The sequence below is a fragment of the Daucus carota genome, chromosome 1, assembly GCF_001625215.2.
Source record: "Daucus carota subsp. sativus chromosome 1, DH1 v3.0, whole genome shotgun sequence".
Lineage (NCBI taxonomy): Eukaryota > Viridiplantae > Streptophyta > Magnoliopsida > Apiales > Apiaceae > Daucus > Daucus carota.
Window position 1 is genome coordinate 42754455 of NC_030381.2, and position 22692 is coordinate 42777146.

Here is a 22692-nt window from a genome sequence, read left to right on the forward strand (position 1 = left end):
TGCCACCGCTGGACATGAGATGCTGAGCTTCATGGATGGCTTCAGCGGATATAATCAGATCCGGATGGACAAGGATGATGTACCCAAGGTATCGTTTATCACTGACTTTGGTGTATTTTGTTATTTGGTTATGGCCTTTGGACTTAAGAATGCAGGAGCAACGTATCAACGCCTTGCAAACAAGATGTTTAAACATCTGATTGGAAAGACTATGGAGGTATACGTAGACGATATGTTGGTGAAAAGCTTGAACAAAGCGGATCACCTTGAACACCTTAGAGAGGCCTTTGAAGTCCTGAGGACGCATAAAATGATGTTAAACCCAGCTAAGTGTGCCTTTGGGGTCGGTTCTGGGAAGTTCCTGGGTTTAATGGTCTCAAAGCGTGGTATTGAAGCCAACCCCGACAAGATAAAAGCTATCCTAGATATGGAACCCCCAAAAAGTATAAGGGATGTTCAGAAACTGACAGGAAGAATTGCAGCTTTGGGAAGGTTTGTATCCAAGTCAGGAGACAAGTGCTTACCTTTCTTCAAAGCCTTGAAAAAAGTTAAGAATTTCGAGTGGACAGAAGAGAGCCAGGTAGCTTTTGAGGAACTGAAGAAGTACATGGCAGAGCCACCTCTTCTATCGAAACCCATTAATGGTGAAACCCTATATGTATACTTAGCTGTCTCGGAACAAGCGCTAAGTGCCGTCTTGGTTCGGGAGGAATCCAAAGTCCAGAAACCAGTATACTATGTGAGCAAGGTTCTGCATGGAGCGGAGCTCAACTACTCAGTGATCGAAAAGTTTGCTTTGGCCATGATTACGGCCTCGAGAAAGTTAAGACCTTACTTTCAGTCTCATAAGATAGAAGTCCTGACAGACCAACCTCTCCGGAATGTTATACACAGCCCTAAGGCTAGTGGAAGATTGATCAAGTGGGCCATTGAGCTCGGAGAATTTGATATCCGATACAAACCTCGAACGGCGATTAAAGCTCAGGTCTTAGCTGACTTCCTAGTTGAATGCACCATTAGCAACCAGGAAGTCGGGGGGCAAGGAGACAAGGTAGAAGAACCTACTAAGGAAGAAAAACCTAAAGAATATTGGCTACTATTTTTTGACGGAGCTTCAAAAACAAAAGGTAGTGGTGCAGGACTTGTGCTCCAAAGCCCTGATGGCTTTACTGTGGAATATGCTATTAAGCTAGACTTTCCAACCACTAATAATGAGGCAGAGTATGAGGCATTGATAGCTGGGCTTGGCCTAGCCAGAACCTTGAGGGTAAAGAATTTGAAGGTCTGTGGTGACTCAAAGCTCGTAGTCTTCCAAGTGAATGGTGAGTTTGAAGCCCGTGAGGAGACTATGCTAAAATATCTAAGGATTGTAAAGACCCAGATGGCACTATTCGAAGAATGCTTGGTAGAGTATGTGCCAAGGGAGGAGAACACCAAGGCTGATGCCTTATCGCAATTTGCGTCCTCCGATGATGAGGTATGCTCAGGAAGCGTTTATTATCAGGTTTTAAGAACCCCTAGCATCGAAGCAAAGTTAGTTGCCCCCATTGACACAGGGGCCACTTGGATGGATGAGATTAAGTTGTATTTACAAAGCGGTCATCTGCCGCCTAATGCTGATGAAGCACGGAAGCTACAGGTGAGGGCCCTTAAGTATGTACTCATTGAGGGGATCTTATATAGAAAATCGTTTGTGATCCCTTATTTGAGATGTTTGAGGCCGGATGAGGCTCGAGAAGCCCTTAGAGAAGTTCATGAAGGGGTATGTGGCCAACACCTTGGAGGAAGAGCATTGGCTCATAAAGTGACTCGCCTTGGATTCTATTGGCCAGATATGCTGAAGCACGCTCAAGACTATGTGAAAAGGTGTGATCGTTGTCAAAGGTTTGCACCTATTGTACGACAGCCACCTGAGATGCTGACATCTATCAATACTCCTATCCCCTTCGCAATGTGGGGGATGGACATTCTTGGACCGTTTCCACTTGCTAGCGCGCAGAGAAAGTTTCTATTGGTTGCGATTGATTATTTCACCAAGTGGATTGAAGCCAAGCCGTTGGCCAAGATAACCACCAAGCAAGTTGCTCAATTCGTGTGGGAGAACATTATCTGCAGGTACGGAATACCTCGAGTCATGGTTACCGACAATGGGACTCAGTTCAATAATGCTGAGTTTAGAGGATATTGTGAGGATTACTCGATTGAGTTACGCTTCACTTCAGTTGCCCATCCTCAAGCTAATGGACAAGCTGAGGTGGCCAATAGGATAATTCTTGATGGACTGAAGAAAAGAGTTGAGAAAGCCCAGGGATCATGGGCCGATGAGGTACTCCCTATACTATGGGCGTATCGAACAACTTGTAAGGTTTCAACTGGGGCAACCCCCTTTCAGCTGGCTTATGGAGCCGAAGCAGTGGTGCCACTTGAAATCACTCATACATCCTCCAGGGTCCAGCAGTATGAGCCAGAAGCCAACGAAGAAGGTATGAGACTTGCGCTTGATATGATTGATGAGATTCGTGACGAAGCTCATGCTAAGATTGTGGAAAACCAGAAACGAGCTTCCTATTACTATAACCTACGGGTTAAGGAGCGATACTTCCGGGATGGAGATCTGGTACTTAGAAAAATTGAAGCTTCTGGGGTAGGTCCCAAAGGCAAGATGGCTCCAAATTGGGAAGGCCCCTACCAAATTAAGACTGTCACAGGCCATGGCTCATACAAGCTTCAAACCTTGGAAGGAGTTGAAGTCCCCAGAAGTTGGCACGCGACCAACTTGAAAATATATTATGTTTAATACATGATAGTAGAAGTTAGTAGTTATCACAAGAATAAGGTCATGTTGACCATTGCCATGTAGTTGAGTTCCGAAAGTAGTTTATCTCTTTTACTATGATATTAATAAAGTCCTGAGGATTATCTAACTTGTTTATTCAAGTTATTCTTACTTGTGTTTCCACCTGTGTTTTCTTTTAATAGACAGCTATGAGTTTCAGAGTTTGAGCTTACACGCTTAAAGTTAGAAATCCTAAGTACGAACCACTTTGGATATAAAGCTCGCAAAATAATATACTGACTCGTAAGAGATAAACCCTGCAGGGTAATTACAAAAATCAGAGGATTATTCTAAGACTTGGTCTCCCAAGTTTAATTTTGATCCAAAGTTAAGGATGTTTTATTTGAAATCCTAAACTTAATGCACGATATGCAGAAAAGCAGAAAAAAGCATAAGACAGAAAGTATTCTAAGTAAAGAATGCTAAATATGCGAGGTTAAAAAAGTGAGACAAAAGAGAATTTGAATAAGTTAAAACCCCGAAGGGCATAAATATCCGAATAATTAGATAATTACAAGGGTTGAGCCACGCAGGGCATAAAAACTATCTAGGGGAGCCCATCATCAAACAGGTCCTCTTGGGCCTCCTCTCGCTCCTTGGCCTCCTCATCCTGGGCCACAGTATCCTGGGCTTGGGCTTCTTGGGTTTTCGACCCGATATCCTCCGCAGCCTTGCTAGGATCCACGATCGCGAGTTCCTCGGAAGGGATCTCCTCACCTTGAGAGTCATCCGGGTGCGAATCCCCGAGGTTCTCGACCTCCATAGGGGAAGATGCCTCCTCCCCTGGAAGTTTCGGAACGGGGAAGCGCTCCAAGGTGACCCCCTCGATTTGGGCCCCAAGTTCCTCAACGATCCGTTCCCAGCAAGACTTGAAGGTCTCGGGGAAACTAGCGTCGTACTCGGCAACGAGAAGGTCTTCGAACTCCTTCGACGCCTTGTAGTCAGCAATGGCCTCCCTCTTCACCCTGGCCAACTCCGCCTCCAGGGTGCGGACCTTTTCTTGCTCGGCCACGAGCTCCGCCTCCACTTTTCGGTATTGCTCGAAATTAGCAGTCGAAGCTTCGAAGTAACGATCGCGATCGCGCTCCGCGATTGCCTTCTCAGCCCTAACCGCCTTCAAATTGTGGACGGCGGCCTGGAGGTAGGTGTTGACCTGCACAGTAAAAACATACAGATAAGAAAACATAAAGAAAATTTTCTAAGTAAAAGAAGACTTAGAAATAAGAAAGCATACGAAAGTTGGGCTTACCGTAGCCACAGCCTGGGCCCCCAGGAGTTCAATTTGAAGGTCCTCAGATGACTCGACCACATGGGCCCGGTCCCGTGGGGTGATCACATTCCTGGACCACTCCGCGGCGGCCCTAGAATCCCCCACTACGGTGTCCTTCTTGAGAAGGCCCCACTCCACCACATAGGGGCTTGAGTCCTCCTCGATGGTCACTTCGCGAGGAGTTAGAAAGGCGGGAACCTTCTCGATAACTGGGGACTTTCCCCTTTTTCGCGATTTCTTCTCGCGAGGCACTTCGGTGACAACCGCCTGAGAAGCGGCGGTTTCGCGCTTCCTGAATATGCTTCCTAAAGCAACTTGGGCTGCAAATCAGAAACAAGAAAGGTTAGAAGCCCAATTTATAAAGGTAAAGAGAAGTTTATTAAAACACAAGTAGATGGGGCATACCCTCAGGGCCCAAATCGCTAAGCCCATGTAACTGGAGGGAGGCCTCCGAGATGAGCAACGAGCAATGGTGGAGGTTGTCCCCCGTCAAAACCCTAATTGCAGCCTCTTCCTCGACCCCCAACTTAAGGGACCGCATCGTTCCGTCCTCGGCCCGGCTGAAATCCGAGTAAAAATAGTCGGCCCAATCGGCCCCTTCCATGTATAAATAAAACCATTGTTTCTTCCAATTCGGAAGAGAATCAGGGGCCGAGTCAGAAACGAAGATGCTGCGGCCCAAAGTCCGATATTGGATTTTGACCCAGCCTTCATCATTTGGGGCGTTCACAAACTTAAAAAGATATCTAAATACAGCTACGCTGGGCTCCAAGTTGTGTTTCTTACATTGGACCATAAAGCAATGTATAAACCTCCAGCCATTGGGCTGGAGTTGGGTCGGACACACCCGGGCCTCGGCTAAAAGCCTATAAACAAACATAGGAGGTGGCAACCTAAAACCGGCATAGAAGGTTTCTTTGTAAATTCTAATTGCCCCGGGCTTTGGGTAGCAAGCCCGGTCATTCGGGCCTGGGAGCTCGGCCCTGTAAGGGTGTTCAATTCCGAACAACTTGCTCATAACATCGATATCTTTCTGGGTGAGCTTAGTGGGATAATTATAAGCATCTAAGTGAAGAAGATTGGGAAAGGCTTGACCAAATTCACTTAATAAATCCCTAAGACAAACAACACTAGCATGGACGAGGGATTTTTTACCTCGGCTGGCGCGCGAACGAGCTGCAGGTTGCTGCGAAAGCTGGGATTGCTGTGAAGATGCAGAATCGGCCATTGATCTTCTTCGGATGAAGGTATGAAACCCAGAAAATTATGAAGAAATGATGAAGATCGCCCGGAAAACTGGAAAAACTTTGAATATCGGCCGGAATCTGGAAAATCTTTGAAGATTGCCGGAAATTCGCCTGAAACTTCGCCTAAAAGCTAGAGGATATTTGAGAGTGTTTGGGAGGATTTTTAGCTCTTGAACTTGGAAACTATTGTGTGAAATGAGAAATGAAATCTCAAGTCACTCATTATATAGGCAATCCACAACCGGTTCACTTGCCGGTAAACCCTAGAATGAACTGGCTACAGCCCGTAAAATGGGCCTTGGGCCGGTCATTGAGCCGTGTCAGAGGCGGGAAGCCCATAAGTTTGAAAGAATCCAACCTATTCTAGAAGGATCTCGAGAATTCTGGGAGACACCCACAAAAAATAAAGGAAAATAATCTATATAGGCCTGACAGGTTATAGACTAAGGCCCACAACCTATAACGGTAACATGTTCCTAAGACAATGGTAGCGAAATGCGTTACTTGCGAAATGAGTACCAACATGTCTCCTTGGCGGGGTTACACACGCCAAGGAAGCATAACGATTAAAGCCTGATGATGGCATTAAAGTCAGCCACGCCCAGGAAGCATACTTCCTAGAGGTGGTATAATAACATGCCTCCTTGGCGGGGTTACCCACGCCAAGGAAGCATAACAAGTGAAGCCTTATAAAGGCCTTGAACCCTACCATGCCCAGAAAGCGCATCTCCTAGGCGTGGTGTCACAACATGCCTCCTTGGCGGGGTTACCCACGCCAAGGAAGCATAACAAAAGCAACCTGGTGAAGGCCTTCAACCAACCACGCCCAGGAGGCATCGCTCCTAGGCGAAGTATATAATTGCGTCTCCTTGGCGGGTGTACCCACGCCAAGGAAGCACCAACGAATGAATCCCATGTAAAGGCTATGAGGTCAACCACGCCTAGGAGGCATTACCACTAGGCGTGGTATGGAATTATGTCTCCTTGGCGTGCGTACCCACGCCAAGGGAGCATGTCACAGTGGAAGCTACGTCAAGCACGCCTAGGAGACATGACTCCTAGGCGTGGCATGCCAAAATGCCTCCTTGGCGGGGGTACCCACGCCAAGGAGGCAGAACAACCAAGACATCAACCAACCACGCCCAGGAGACATAACTCCTAGGCGTGGCAAGCTAAAGTGCCTCCTTGGCGGGGGTACCCACGCCAAGGAAGCATCTCAAGAAGAGGGATGAATTTCTATTAAAGAATTATTTAATTCTTAAAAGAAATGTCCCAAAAATTCCAAAAAAAAATAGGGAAAAATACAAGAAAAATCATAAAATTGAAATTTTAATTTCAAATATATTTTGAAAATTATTTAAAGGCTCGAAAAATTCTAGAAAATTGGAATTTCATCATAAAAATTCCGATTAATTTGAATTTAGCCCTGGAAAAATACGAAAGTGCTCGAAAGTACCATTACAAACGTAATTTTGAAGAATACTTGTTGTACCAATAAAAAGGACTCGTAGTGCCACGAAAACGACTCGAAAAGTCAAAAGAAGGACTCGTGTCTTCCAATATGTCAATCAAAAAATGAAGTACGATCCCGAAGGATACGAAACAGAGCTATCTTTACTATACAGTCAATTCAAATCATCTCTCGAATTGTTTCAAAGTAGTCAAGATCGATGAGATCCTTGCGCTATTTATGAAACTTCAGACCTTGGACGATGGGAATTCGCAGAAGTTAGCTTTCTCGCATGATATATGAATCAGGAGTTCAGAAAGCCGATAAGGACTCAGCAACTTTTGAAAAGTTTTTACAAAACTTGTCGAAAGTTGGGGGGCAAATGATATGGGTCAGAAGTAATATTTAATTATTATTAGATATTAAAAGCCCAAGAACACTAAAGCCCGGATAAATAGGGCCTGAGCCTCTATTTATTAGTTAATTTCGTAATTAATTAATAAAGGCCCAGTCAGAAGACCAGTAACAAGTCTGAATTCTATGATACATCTGACTCTAGCAGATGAATATTCAGAAGTTCGGATAAACGTCAACAACAAGAGAATAAGAGTTCTATCTTATCTCTTGCTTCGAGGCATACTTCGATAAGAAGTCTGATACACGGAATCATACTTCCGTCCCACTTCTAACTCCGAAGCGCCTATATAAAGGGCTCTACCCCTCACAACTAGAACTACGTTTTGGACTTGATTCTTCTCCACGCAGAAGATACGTAGGCATCTCGCATCGAGACCAGTCCAAAGCACGAATCGCTCACCCCCTTTGTTTTCTATTCTATAACATATATATATATATATATATATATATATATATATATATGGATGAATATTAATATAAAATGAATAGTACACGTAGTACAAGAATCAGCAACAACGTGGAAATAAAAAAAAGAGTATCTATCGGTTGAATGCAGTAATTGGGGATTGAGCGGCTCACTTCTAATTTCACAGATGATGCAATAAAAAGAAAGTACACAAACAAAATAGATATAAGGATACGGGGTTCCGGAGTGCTTATCTCTAGAATTAACAACCAAAGGATTGGTGGAACACATGAGTTGCTCGCCGCTTAAATCACCTGCTCGAGCCGCTGGGTGAACATCTGAGTTTGATTCTTTGGAATTCCTCATCTCTCTCCGTCTTCTCTCCCTACTAATCATATTTTTAAAAATTCTCCAACGTCGCGTGTTTTGTTGTTTAAGATCTGAACTATTCGTAAAAAAGTAAGATAGAAATTATTGACCTCAACCCACCAGAGAAATAAAAACTCAAATCCAAGCCGAGATAGAGAGCTCCGTAAACACAATCAATGTCATTGAATATGCTCTAATTAAAAGATTTGAATGGTTTCGGAGATGCTCCAAATAAATAAATAAGTAAATAAATAAATATAAAAAGGGTAAATTAAAAGTCTTCTATTGATTACTTACCAAAACATAAAATCCATGAATTTCGTATGAAAACACGTGTATCCTGGTATGAATGAAAGTGGTCCCATTATCTAGAACAAAAGACAGATTATAAAAAATTTCAACAAGTACAAATCAAAAGAGATACAGGTAATAATATTACAGTTTAATAAAAAGAATTCCTACTTGTCCAATTTTTAATTTAGAATCTTCTTCATGTATATACATTTTCTGTCAGAGATCCAAACACAAACTTCAGCATCTTCTGTCTTAAGTTTTGGTTCATAATTATCACACACACGCACTGATTTTACGGGCATTACACGTTTTTAATCTTCTTGATCTCTCAATTACGCGCTGTCTCTCCCGAGATTCTGCTGCTCTGCACACCCCCTTTACACTCTTTTATCTTTCTCCTTCAAATTTGTATTCTTTTCTTCAGGTTTGGATGATCGTTTGCCTCTTTAAGGTTCTTTTCTACTACCCCATTTCTGTTCATATGTTTGTGTGTGTATTTTTCTTTTCTTGGTTTGTAAGACCCTCTTGATGATTTATGTTTATAAACACACATAGTTTGTGTTTTTTCTTTGTTTTGAAGTGATTTAAATGGGAAGAGTTTTAATATTCTTGATTGTCTTGACATTGATGTTTGTTTGTTAGGTATTGTATTCTATAAATTTTGTGCATGATGATATGGAAAGTTTTATTGGTTTTGCTTGCTTATCTGATTAGTTATTTGGGTGATTATGTACCATTTTGGAGAGAGATTTTTTAATTATATATAATGGGTTGTTGTTACCTTAATAGTCAGAAGGGTTTTGGTTACTGCTTGTGTTTGGTGACTTTTTATTTATATTTGTAAGGCTGCATATAGCTGTCTAATTTAGTTTAAGTTTTGGGGAACCTAGTCTTTTGTCCATATTAGTTGACCTGGATTATGATTTATGCAGGTTTGCGTGGAGTTCTTAGAAAAATATTGTCCAAAACGTTAGTGTCAACAATTTGTGGCCGAATAATGTTTTCTCTTGTTGAGGCTTGAAAATTTTGTTAGTTCTGTTTTTCCCAAGCACAATAGTCTTTATTGAGTTTAATTGTTCTGGATCATCCCTTTCTTGAGTAAAGTTGGGACCTCTTACAATGATCGCGAGGAAACCTTTGGGACGTTCCACAATTTTGTTCATGGTACTTCTGGTTATTGGGTCTTTCTTTGGCACATATACTTTGATAACATTGATATTTGAAAATAGAACACCTAATTCTTTAAAAGAAGGTGTGTCAGTGATTGATCCTGTAATTGAGATGCCTCAGACTGTGAAGAAAACAGAACACGGCAAGATGCTGTTTCACATTGCCCTCACAGCAACTGATGCTGCATATAGCAAATGGCAGTGTCGGATCATGTACTATTGGTATAAGAAGCAGAAAGATTTGCCAGGATCAGATATGGGAAAATTCACCAGGATTTTGCATTCGGGGAAATCTGACAACCTGGTAAATGAGATTCCTACCTATGTGGTTGACCCCCTTCCAACAGGTTTAGACCGGGTGAGAAAACTTTCTTTGTTCTTTATTATTATTTTTGTTGTTTCGATTGCAAACTACTAGTTAACGTGATCATAAGGCTCATGCTTTAATGTATTGTGTAACATATTACAGAAATTTTCTATTAACGAATATCTGTAAATTTTATAGTGTAAAGAGAAACACCTCTACAGAATATCATTTATTTCATCAAAAGGAGTTAAGAAAAAATTAGGTAGTTGAGCAAGCAAATAACAGAAAATAACATGTTGATACCCTTACTCTTTAAACCTGAGCTAATGTAAACTTCACTATCTGGGAAATAATTTGCAGTATTCATGAGCTGGTTTGATATAAAAAGAAAGAACGTAAGAATGGATAACATTTTGAGATGGTAGGCAAACTCATGCAGCTTGAGCTAATTACTGTACATTTTATTGACGTTGAACATGTGGACTAAGAGCATTCTTTATGCCTTTATTATCTGTCACACATAACAAGAACAATTGATATCCAGTTCTACACATGCTTGATAGTTGTTCCAGGCTACAATTTGAGTTGAATTAATTTCTTTCAGGTGATTGAAGTCCTATAGATGCAAAGATTTTGAAATTTAGTTTTTAAATCAGGAGTTTGTGACATAATGTCTCTCATCTCTTATACCAATTTAATTCTATGATTCATTAATTTGCTTCTCTATAATCACGATGGTGGCCAGTAGAGGTTTCTAGAACATTTTCATCTTTATCTCTAACATGGTTCTTTATGTTGTATCCAGGGTTACATTGTTTTAAATAGACCATGGGCGTTTGTGCAGTGGCTGGAACAGGCAACGATCGAAGAAGAGTGAGTTGCATAGTTGTAATTTTTTTTGCATTTGACTTTGTAGAGATTGATAGTCTCTTCCACTACTGCAGATATATATTAATGGCAGAACCTGATCACATATTTTTACGTCCACTGCCTAATTTGGGATATGGTGAACTTCCCGCCGCCTTTCCCTTTTTCTACATCAAACCCGCGGAAAATGAGAAAATCTTGAGGAAATTTTTTCCTGTGGAGAAAGGTCCTGTAACTAATATCGATCCAATTGGAAACTCTCCTGTTATTATTCGCAAGGTAAACTTAATACTTGTTTCTTGCTTAAAGTTGCCTGTTCGGGTTCAATACCAGGATTTACCCTTTAAAGTTTGACCGAGTTCAAATACAAAATTTATATCATATAGTTACTACAGTACTTGATTTGCATGCTTGGGCAATCTGATTTTTTTAGCATCATTCTCACAGTCTGTTTTCAATGAGTTAAGTCCTGTTTGGATGACTGATTTGTTTCAACCAGGATTTGTTAGAGAAAATCGCTCCTACATGGATGAATGTTTCTTTGAGAATGAAGGATAATCCAGAATCAGATAAAACATTTGGATGGGTGCTAGAAATGTGAGCTTTAACTTATATAGCAAGATTCAACATTACATCTGATCTATGAGACAGTATTTACTTGTTGCTGAATACTTTCTACTTCTGTAAATAAGGTATGCATATGCTGTGGCTTCTGCTTTGCACGGTGTGCAACATATTCTTCGGAAAGATTTTATGCTACAGGTTCCAAACTGTAACTATCTGACCTTTTATTCTAAAATGGAACAACAATATATTTGTGTACTAAGCTTATTCAATTTTAATTGATGACGTCTCAGCCCCCTTGGGATCTGGAAACTGGGAAAAGGTTCATCCTACATTACACTTACGGTTGTGACTACAATATGAAGGTAATATTTCCGCTCCTATTTGCCCATTTAATATCTGAAGCTGACTTTTCAGCAAACTACACACAATTGGTCTTACTTATCCGACTTGCTAATTGCTTTCGATGCTGAACTTATCCTTATGTGTGTATCAGTGTATATCATAATTGTTTTAATTTGACGTCTTTGACTTGCAGGGTGAGCTGACATATGGGAAAATTGGAGAGTGGCGATTTGACAAGAGATCATATCTTCAAGGGCCTCCACCGAAAAACCTGCCTCTGCCTCCTCCTGGAGTTCCTGAAAGTGTGGTAAGCAGATAATTATTTTAAACTCACTTTACCTTTAAACACTGATGTTACACTTTTATGTTTTAAATTAATACTTCACCTTGTGCATATTAGTTTTGGTTGTAGCCCAAGTGGTACACACATGTTAGATATCTGGTGTTTGATCTAGTTTATTGCTAACATCTTGGTACATGTTAAAAATCATTACAGAAACAGGTACTTAAAAAAGAGAGTACATTATAACCCCCTTAAAGTTTAGAGAGCCAATTGGTGGAAAATTATATGTCCTTGCTTGTATGAGTAGGAATAAAATATGCTGCTTGGGCTTGCTAATGGGATTTACTTCTGTTTAAGATTTGTGGAATATGTTCTCTGTATAACTTGGCTTCTCCTGTTTTACCTTTCACTTGGTATTATACCTCCTGCAAACCTTTCTAATTGCTGAAAGCTTATATTTAGATTTATGAAATGTAGTATATAATGAGCAGACACTTCATGGACTAAGAATTAGTTTATAGTTGTTGCTTGCTTCTTTATGAAAGTGCATTAGTACATATAAATGTACGTCAACGGAAGTCCTTCACAATGATGGCTGACATCCAACAAAGTTTCTGTTATGGCAGTTCGATTTTATTACGTAGAGTCGTTGACTTCAAGAAGGTGAATGTTTCTGATGTGAAGTTTTAGTCTCCAGTTCACATTCAGTAGATGTCATCATATACTTGTTTGGAGTCATCCTTATTCTTTTTTTATTCATGTTCATGCTCCTATATAGTTCCATCTGCGGTTAGCATGATCATCTTCTTTGTTGAACTTGAACTCTTCCCTCAGAATCATGCATACTATCTGTTTAATTTTGTCATATTTGATATGGTGATATATGTTCTTGTTTTTAGTTGGTTAGATTGATTCTATGACTTGCAGCTTATTGAAAAGGCCGTAAAATAGCCACCATTTAGTTTTGAGATTTGTTATTCCGAAGTTATAAATTTGGATGCAGAATTTATACGGATATATACAAATTATTAGCACTAAATTTCTTTTCTTGCCCAACCTCAAGTTCCCCAGTAATTGTTTGATTTGACTTAAAATTTTAAAATTTTTAACCCTCTTTTGTAGACCAAGTTTTCTGAAAATATGTATTAACTATGGAGAATTTTTTCTCGTAACTATTTTAAACTGTTTTTTTGTGTGGCATTTTGAAATAATTTAGAATCATTTCTGTTTGACCATCTGATATCACATTTCTTGTTTCAATCTACAGGGGACTCTCGTGAAAATGGTCAATGAAGCTACTGCTAACATTCCTAATTGGGAGTCATGAAAGGATAAAATACTAAAGGATCGAATGGCAAATCATTTTTGTGAAATTACAGCTTTAATTTCAGTGTAGCTTCAGAAAGATTAATGTAAAAAAGAAATCTCAGGCTAATATTTGTGGCTTATAACATGAAGATTATGATCAGTTTGGTCAGGAAAAAAAATATGATGAATGTGATGGAAAATTATATGATTAAAATCCAAGGTGAAATATGATGATGTGAGACGGTGATAGGCAAGAGTGGGAAATAAAGAGCATCTGTGGCAGAGGTTTCAGGTTTTGAATGAATTGAGTATTGAGTATAAATATATACATTTATTAGCAATCAGGGGCCTCACTCTTTATTTTGGATATGCTGATGAACAAGAGGCAAATGGCAATGCTGATTTCATTCTCTCTGAGTTCTTTTTTGCTAAGCTTCTCTGGGCAGTTTTAGTTGTTATAAGGTAAAATCCTATTATCTGTTCTCTTCCTAAATCAAGAAGTTCAAGATTTCTGGTATTGTCTTTGGAACATGTTTCAGTGGGAAATTTGAGTAATTAAATATTGCCTCTCTCCCTCTCACTTTTTTTGATTCAGTGGAAAATAAATTATAAAATTATCAGTCCAAGATTATTAATTGACTTAGTAAAACTGATGGATTACCATTAAGCCCGTTGGGCTTTGTCGAGACGTCTTAAACTGAGCCCAGCTTAAAAAAGTTCGATTTGTTGGTCTGTTTCAGACCTGGACCTTAGATTACATGGCTGATGACCTCTTACCAATTTCTCTATAGTGTAAACATTACTATGCCAAACAGTCAAAACCATTTTGTAAATTGTAAAGCATATTCAAGAGGTGAAAGTGAAATTCAAAAATTAGATTGTATATTATTTTTCTCATTTTTATATTGAGTAAATTTTTAACTTTTAAATTTGTAGTCAATGTAGATATTTTTTTTAAAAAAATTTTTTAAAACCTTTTTACTTTATATACATGAATATATTGCGGTAGAAATTCAAAGATCTTTGAAAAATATTTCTGATACGGACATGTTTAGTTGTGAATATAATAAACTTATACTAGAAAAAAACGACTGATTTTCGAATCTTGTCATTTGCTAGGAAAAAATCGATTTTTAAGATGTTGTAAGATGTAGTGACCACACTGGGGCCTGGGGACACGTGCCCCCACAGGTTTCCCTTTGTGGGCCTCACATATTAGTAATACTCGTATGTTTTCGTATGTTTTGTCATTTGTGTCCCGGATAAATTACTAAATCTCTTCATGAAATCATCTCAACTTCAGTCTATTTCAGTTCTAGCAGTAGTTTCAGCTAGGCCTGTAAATGGATCGGATATCCGATCCGACCCGATCCGATCCGTGGTTAAATAAATGGATATGGATCCTTATTAAAAAAATCCGATCTGCTAATAATCCGGTCCGATAATAATCCGGTCCGATAAAGTATGGATATGGATATGGTCAAATCCGATCTGTTAACGATCCGATCCGATTCATGCTTAACTATATTATATATTTTATATTATATTGTATTATAATATAATATATTATTATTAATATATCACATACAAAATAAAAATTTCTAAAGATACAAGACAAAACCCTAAATCATATTTTCTTATAATCGATGAGCCGCTCCTAATTCTTCACATGGCTCTCACTCTTGTTATCCGGTTAATCTAATAATCACTCTTTTTTATGTAGAGTGAGTATAAACACATGAGCTAACTCTTCCACTTAAAATCTCTTCAATCACATGGTTCCGTATTTAAGACATATTTATCGATTTTAATCCTTATTAATAGAGGAGCAAATTATAATTTGCTTCCTCCAAAGTATTAAGCAACTTATTTATTATTTTTCTATTTACTTGATAAATTCTGTGTTGAAGTTTTTATCGGAACAACCAACAAAATTTTTATTAAATACTGCTTTATTAATTTTTTTACCTATTACGCTAAAGTTTATGAATTAATATAGCTAGAAAATATCTCTTTTTTTTTGTATGGAAGTTAAAACATTGTTCACGGTGAAAAAATATATTTCATAATTTTTAGTGGATCGGGGCTCCGATCCGATTATCCATGATCCGAGTGGACCGGATATGGATTGACTTGTAAAATATCCGACTCCTGATCCGATCCGATCCGAATCCGATAAATTTAAATGGATTAGGATATGAATTTAGCTAGATCCGATCCAAATCCGATCCGTTTACAGCCCTAGTTTCAGCATGGTCATGTTTCTCTAGGATTTGTATGTTTAAATCAGTTGTGGTAGTAGGTTGGTTTTTAAATAAGATTTGAAGGCTAGGATGTTTAGCCAGGTCTGTTTGTTCCAGTTTGTAGTAGTTGCTGTTCGGATTTGTAAAACTAATTAAGTAACATATTTTGAGAATAATCGAAAAATTAAAAGTGCCCCCTTTGAATATTTTGTCTGGCTCCGCCACTGGTGATATACAGAATATTATTTTACAAATTCCATGGTGAATAGTACAGGGGAAATTGTATATATATAACAATTAACACGTATAATTAAATTTTACAGACAGAGGTCAGGTCAGAATATGTTCAGAAAGTCAGATCATAAGTTGTCCGAAATGTAAAATGCATTCTCACTGCACTCACATGCAGAATAGTATCCAATTTCCCTGTTCACAACTGTACATCACTACTTGACAAATTCATCACCGCAAGATCTTGACTGCACAGAATTTACCAGGATATGTCCTGCCCTGGTGTTCCACATATTTTTTAAGGTTTTTTCTCTGATAAATATTTTAGGATTTCTATAATATATAATTTCATAATTAATTTTTATTTTTTATTTCTGATTTTTTTAAGATTATAATTTTTTATTCTGATTTTTCTAAAAATAATTTATTAAATTATATTTTATAAGAGTACTAAAATGAGTGCTGAGATATTGATCATGTAGACGAGTGGTTGGAACGAAGTAGTAACATTTCTTAGGTAGATACTAATGTAATCTCCGTATTCGGGTGTCCAAGACAAGGATAAACTCATCACTGGGTTATCCCATTGGCTAAAAACTAACAAATTGCAAGTTTGTAATAGTAAAAAGGGAAAATAGATTTTTTTGTCACCGAACTTATTATGTTTTTAGAAATTTGCCACTGAACTAATTTTTTTTTCCTTTTAGTCACTGATGTTAGGTTTGGATTTGTTTTTAGTCACTAATTTAGGTTCGGATATGATTATTAGCATTGTGATAATTTTTTGTAGCATCATTAATACATAGTGATAGTATATAGTTTTTTTGATAATATGATGTATGTTTATATCTTTGTATATAGCAATAATAACATAAAATGAGGTGATATAATATTAAAATCAGGAAAAATCGTAATTAGAATTCTAGAAATTCAGTAAATCATTAGTATGGAATCATTGACTTCAAATAATTCATGCTCTTCACGATAAAATAAAATCTAATTGAGTGATATGATGCATCATCTTTCACTATTAAAGTTTCAATCACCTAGTTCAGCCTAAGATCTTTCTTAAATTTATCCTCATAATTTTTAATAACTTTATCTTATTATAATTTTCAAGATAAAGATAAATAAATAGAGAGGAAAACTTAATCTTCGATGATTTATGAGATTTTTTTTTGCGTATAAAAATTTAAACACTAAATTTTTATTCAGAAAAAAAATAAAATAATTTATGAGAGTACACTTTTAGAAACCGTAAAATGCGTGTTTAACTTTTATCACCGAAGATAAACGATCTTGGGTACATAAAAGTACTATATATAAATATAGACATATATCAAATCATCAAAATATTACGGGTTATCATTATATTTTAATAATACTACAAAAAATTAATATAATGGTAATAATCAAATCCGAACCTAACTTTAGTGGCAAAAAAAATTCCGAACCTAACATCAGTGACTAAAAAGAAAAAAAATTTAGTTGAGTGGCAAGTTTCTAAAAACATAATAAGTTCGGTGACAAAAAAATCTATTTTCCCTAGTAAAAACTCAATAATATCATACATTTGCGCTGAGACTTCTAAATAATTACTCCCTCCGTCCCTTTTTACATGTCCCTTTTGAAAAAAAATTTTGTCCCAAATTACTTGTCCACTTCCCTTTTCAAAACAACTTTTTGTATGTTTTTTCAAAATGTAACAACTTCCAATGTTTGACTAAGATATGTATATACACAACTCTATCTAATTCATTACATTTATTAGGGATATGTATGAAAACAAGATATCCACCTAACATTTTCTTAAGATGCGTTATTTTTTCAAAAGGGACAAGTAAAAGGGGACGGAGGGAGTAATTTTTATCAGAGCTTATAATCAGGCCATAAAGTGTGATGGCCTTTTCTCTCTCTTTGTCGTTAATTTTGTATTAATATATTGATCTAAATCTCCAGATTATTGGAAGATCTTACTTTTTTAAGTATCCACCCCCACACCGTTTAACACTTTGTATTTACATATCATTATTACACTGGTATATTTGAAATATCTAGCAATGGAAGCGCAGGTGGAGGTCCGGGTAAAAAACGGGGGTCAACATTTCCTTCTTGACCGAAAAGTGTGTGTCGGTATGAAGTAAAATACATGAAAATATAAATTATTGTCTTTTGCAGAATAGTAAAATGTCTATCTTAATAGTTAACGCACTTGGGTCGCATTAGGGCTGTAAAATGATCCGGGTGATCCCGGGTACCCCTCTGCTCAAGTACCGGATCATATTATTTTTAGTTTGTCCAGATTTGGGTCCGGGATCGTTTTATCCGGATATATACCGATCCCTGGTATTTGAGATTCGGATCTGAGCCGGATATGATCCAGTATCGCATTTTCTATTTTTTTACCGGGTAGTTTATGATCCATCGAATATGAGCCGGATATGATCCACTAACATTAAATATCATTATTATTTTAGTTGTTCAAATAATTATCATTTATTCTAAGTAAACATAATATTATAAAGTATAATAATTTTAATTTAAACTTATAGTTATATTTTGGTATATATCATTTATTAAATATATATGAAGATAATAAGCATGACCACATTAAATAAATCATATTTTATGAAGATATAAACTTAAATAAGATATTAAAATTTTATAAAATGATGACTATTTACTTGCAAATATGATGGTCTTAAAATATAATATGTATATGAGTTTGAATCGAATATGAACCGTGGATCATATTCGGTTATTCGGGTAGGATCATATCATGAAAAATTATATGAGACCGAATCTGAGCGGGTATAGGTGTGCTCGTATCCGGGATCATATATTATACGGACTTAATTTTTTCGCCAGATTTGGATCGTTCTCAAAACGGATATGAGACATGTATCATATTTTCGAGCCGGATATGAGCCGAGACACCGGATAGTCCGTATCGATTTACAGCCCTAGGTCGCATATATGTCTATTCTCCGCAAGAGCCACTTAAAATAACTGAAGAAAAAATAGTGTAGGATGGAAAAGAGTTTTATCAAGTGGATTTTTGGGTATACATTCTGCTTCAATAAATTCAACCCTAACGTAAACCATATTTCTTAAATTAACAAATATTTTGTGATTATATTATAAATATTGAACTTGAAATTTTGTCCTTGTATAATTACACCATAAAAACAATTTGTTTACAAGGAGCGGGGGTTTAAAGGTAGTTTCAGTCTTTCTTGATCCATTTGGGTAAAAAAACTAGAAGTACTTGTAAAAAGTTAGAGAATGTTAACGGTTTTAATTTTTTTCCGGATAATTATGAACTTAAAAATCTTAAATTACTTATGACTTCTATTCCACTTCTTTTATTTATTTAAGCAAGAAGTCAGTTTTTTAAGTTAAACCAAATATACCTGATAGACTACACTACTACCGACTTCTTTCTCCATATTCAAGAGTGAGGGGGACTTCATAATACCAAATTGTGCTGGCAAAATGCACTATCTTTTCACCCCGATGGCCCGATCTCACTTTTGGTCCATGCTTTGTTCTATAATGAATGTTTGCACATTGCACTCCTCCACTCCCACTCCCACTCCCAACCTGTCCCTCACACAAAAGCACAACACATATCAAAATTCTGAGGAAAAGATTAATAAATAAGGTGTTATATCTTTCAGCTTTAAATTACCGCGAAAAGATTATTGTGAAAAGCGAAAAAATTATTGTGAAAAGCGATTGTCAGGACCCGTTCCAAGTGTTAAAATAGCTCAAACACTACACAAATTGATCCACATACTAACAAATATAATTGCGAAAGTCTTTTCACCATTGGTCCTCTTATTTTGTAGACATGGGTACATGGGGTAGTGTGAAATTTTCTTGCATTGCATTATGAATGGGTGGCCTTTGGGGAAACTAGAGGCACGAGTTGGCTATCAAACAAACACAAATTACTGGAATACAGAGCATAAATCACTATACTAGAGACTGGGGAGTCAAGACTCAAGACTCATAAACTAATTCACCACACCCCTCACTTAAACAATATCTCTTCCTATATATATCCACACACCTTAAGCTCTTACTAATAAGACCATCACTCTTTTTCAGCTATGAAGGCCTCAAACCCCTTAACCCTCTCCAACATGATCTTCTTTGCATTTGCACTTGTCTTCATTTCTACAGCCCAAGGCCAAACATGTGACAAGCCACAGCAAGCCTCCACCCTCCAAGTCTTCCATGTCAACAGCCCATGCTCCCCATTCCGGTCGCAGAACCACGTCTCATGGGAGGAAAGTGTGCTTCAAATGCAGTCAGAAGACAAGTCCAGGCTCCAGTACTTGTCAAGCCTCGCTGTCGCGAAGAAATCTGTGGTGCCTATTGCCTCAGGGAGAGGGATTATACAAAGCCCAACTTATGTGGTGAGGGCTATGATTGGAACACCTCCACAAACATTCCTTATGGCTGTGGATACCAGTAGTGATGCTGCTTGGGTGCCCTGCTCTGGCTGCATTGGCTGCCCTTCTTCCACTTTCGCTTCCGAAAAATCGACATCTTACAAGACTCTTGGCTGTCAAGCTCCCCAATGCAAACAGGTAAAATACAGTAACTTTTTCAATTTTTTCACTCATTCCCCATGTCCATTACTAACATGATCCTCAATGATGAACCAATTAGGTCCTCAACCCCACCACTTGCACCGCCATTGCTTGCAGCTTCAACACAACCTACGGAGGCTCCACGGTGGCGGCAAACCTCTCACAAGATTCCTTAAAACTCGCATTAGACGTCATCCCAAGCTACACTTTCGGGTGCATCCAGAAGACCACAGGCAACTCGGTGCCACCACAAGGCCTTCTAGGCCTCGGCAGGGGTCCATTGTCACTACTGTCACAAACTCAGAGCCTCTACAAATCCACATTCTCTTATTGCCTGCCTAGCTACAAGTCACCCAACTTCTCCGGTTCGCTCCGGTTGGGTCCCACCGCTCAACCCATTCGGATCAAGTACACCCAATTGCTAAAGAACCCGAGAAGATCATCACTTTACTATGTCAACTTAGTGGCCATCAAAGTCGGCAAGAAAATTGTTGACATTCCGGCTAGCGCATTCGCATTCAATCCCACCACCGGAGCAGGAACCGTTTTTGATTCAGGTAATATTTCTGATTTAAATTCTTAAATAACCCATTATTAAAAATCTCTTTCTAATTTTATTTGACACTATTCCAAAACACGTTTTCGAGTAACATAGGAAAAAAGTGAACATCAGGCGTGAAAGAGTGCTCATTTGTCAAAAAAGGACCACACCCACCACAATAACCCCTGCCTTGTGCCATGTTACTAATAATTTGACGTTCTCCTGAAATCTTAAGCTGTTACCAGAAAATCTCAAACTCGTGTGACAAATTTAATATACTTAAAAAATCGAAACATTTTTATTTCAGGCACCACCTTCACTCGGCTTGTGCAATCAGCCTACATTCCAGTGAGAAACGAATTCCGCAGACGTATGGGCAAAACCGCAACCGTATCATCGCTAGGCGGATTCGACACGTGTTATAATGTCCCGATCACCATCCCCTCGATCACATTCATGTTCTCCGGCATGAACGTGACCCTGCCACAAGACAATTTCCTGATCCACAGCAGCTCTGGCAGCACCACTTGCCTCGCCATGGCAGGGGCACCAGACAACGTGAACTCTGTCCTCAATGTCATTGCCAGCTTGCAACAACAGAACCATAGAGTGCTCTTCGATGTTCCAAATTCAAGGCTTGGAGTAGCCCGGGAGACATGCACTTAGATTAATTAAAATTCCGTGTTAAATTTCAATAATTATCTGCCACTTAATTTGGGTGATCTTCTTTAAGCTTGTTTTGTTTTTGTTGGTTGCTGTGGCATGCTGAAATTTAGTGTACTTTTCTTTTTAATTTTTCTTGTTGTTTTAGTGCACTGAACTTTTACTTTACTTGAACATCGAAATATTTAATCTGGGATATGAATCTCACAGGTTTGGAATCAAGAGCAGACGTGACTACATTATTGCTAACTGTCAAAAGGTAATCAAGCAAAAGGTCCAAGTAAATCAAGTATTCGCGAATATTTAATTTCACTCCAACTACAATGTCAATAATGTCACGGGTCACCTGTTCATTTTGTCCCCTCTATCTGTGTCTTAATTTAATAAAAAATGTATTACAAGGTCCCGTTAAAAGAGAACCGATCTTTAAAATAGAACTTTAGATTCACTAAAATTTTGCTGCAGAATTCCTGATTATAAATAGATTTTTAAGATTTAAACCCAAATACATATTTATTGCATCGTTGTGTGTGTTTAAAAATAATTTCATAACATAATACATAAACACGATTTTTTTGCATGTGCAATTCTGCCGTAGAACGCTAATTAATACTAGAAATAAGATTGAGGATTCTTCGTCTAAGGGTTCCAAGAAGAATATGATCCGACATTTTATCAAAGGAAACCAAACACATGTTCATTTTTATCTTTATCTTGATGTGATAAATTTTGTATTTAATCGAAATGTTGAATGTGATTTCGTCGGAGCAATATTTAATATATATAATATAACCGTCGAAGCTGTATGTTTATTCCTCAAAACACGAGCAGGGAGCAATATTTTATGAATATAATATAACCGTTGAAGCTTTATGTTTATTCCTCAAAACACGAGTAGAGCTTGACGCTTTACGATATTCATTATTTTCTTTAAATTATGACAGAAGAATTATAATTCACATTTTGGGTCTACCTATTGTTCAAATTGACCCTCGACTATAGAAAAGTAAAACCTTGTTTTGATTTATAATACACCTATACAATTGTTACGTTGCATCTTTATTTCTTAAAACCTTGCTAAACCCGAAAACCGATCTTTTCGTCTTTATTCGAATTTGATAATAACTTGTTAAATATTATTATTAGTTAATCCAATACATTTCACTATGGAACTTTTGTTCTTTGAAGATAGTGTTTTTTTTATTCCATTTACAAATACTTTAATCTATTTTATATTCTGAAGCATCCAACATTCCAATTCAATGCTTTGTATTCGGTTTG

General features: G+C 37.8%; 2 protein-coding genes across 3 annotated transcripts; both read left to right on the forward strand.

The window, feature by feature from the left end:
* The first annotated feature begins 8401 nt into the window (after positions 1–8401).
* Positions 8402–13292, forward strand: LOC108206749 (hydroxyproline O-arabinosyltransferase NOD3). Of its 2 annotated transcripts, XM_017377145.2 has the most exons (9): positions 8402–8740; positions 9222–9816; positions 10571–10638; positions 10710–10911; positions 11132–11229; positions 11325–11394; positions 11490–11561; positions 11735–11848; positions 13092–13292. In XM_017377145.2, the coding sequence occupies exons 2-9, from the start codon at positions 9409–9411 to the stop codon at positions 13149–13151; spliced, it is 1092 nt and encodes a 363-aa protein (XP_017232634.1). In that variant the 5' UTR covers positions 8402–8740; positions 9222–9408; the 3' UTR covers positions 13152–13292. The 2 variants fall into 2 exon arrangements, with proteins under 2 accessions (XP_017232634.1, XP_017232642.1); XM_017377153.2 differs by lacking the exons at positions 8402–8740; positions 13092–13292 and having other exon boundaries at positions 9268–9816; positions 11325–11404; positions 11735–11795.
* Positions 13293–19484: 6192 nt separating this feature from the next.
* Positions 19485–21541, forward strand: LOC108205223 (aspartyl protease AED3). The gene is made up of 3 exons (XM_017375084.2): positions 19485–20204; positions 20287–20764; positions 21056–21541. Exons 1-3 carry the CDS (start codon positions 19722–19724, stop codon positions 21412–21414), a joined length of 1320 nt encoding a protein of 439 aa, XP_017230573.2. The 5' UTR covers positions 19485–19721; the 3' UTR covers positions 21415–21541.
* Positions 21542–22692: the final 1151 nt, after the last annotated feature.

Coding starts and splice junctions, on each gene's coding strand:
- LOC108205223 (XM_017375084.2), top strand. CDS start 19,722: ATGAAGGCCTCAAACCCCTTAACCCTCTCCAACATGATCTTCTTTGCA. Junction 20,205..20,286: donor AAGCTCCCCAATGCAAACAG/GTAAAATACAGT, acceptor TGAACCAATTAG/GTCCTCAACCCCACCACTTG. Junction 20,765..21,055: donor AGGAACCGTTTTTGATTCAG/GTAATATTTCTG, acceptor TTTTTATTTCAG/GCACCACCTTCACTCGGCTT.
- LOC108206749 (XM_017377145.2), top strand. CDS start 9,409: ATGATCGCGAGGAAACCTTTGGGACGTTCCACAATTTTGTTCATGGTA. Junction 10,639..10,709: donor CAGGCAACGATCGAAGAAGA/GTGAGTTGCATA, acceptor CCACTACTGCAG/ATATATATTAATGGCAGAAC. Junction 11,849..13,091: donor CTGGAGTTCCTGAAAGTGTG/GTAAGCAGATAA, acceptor TTCAATCTACAG/GGGACTCTCGTGAAAATGGT.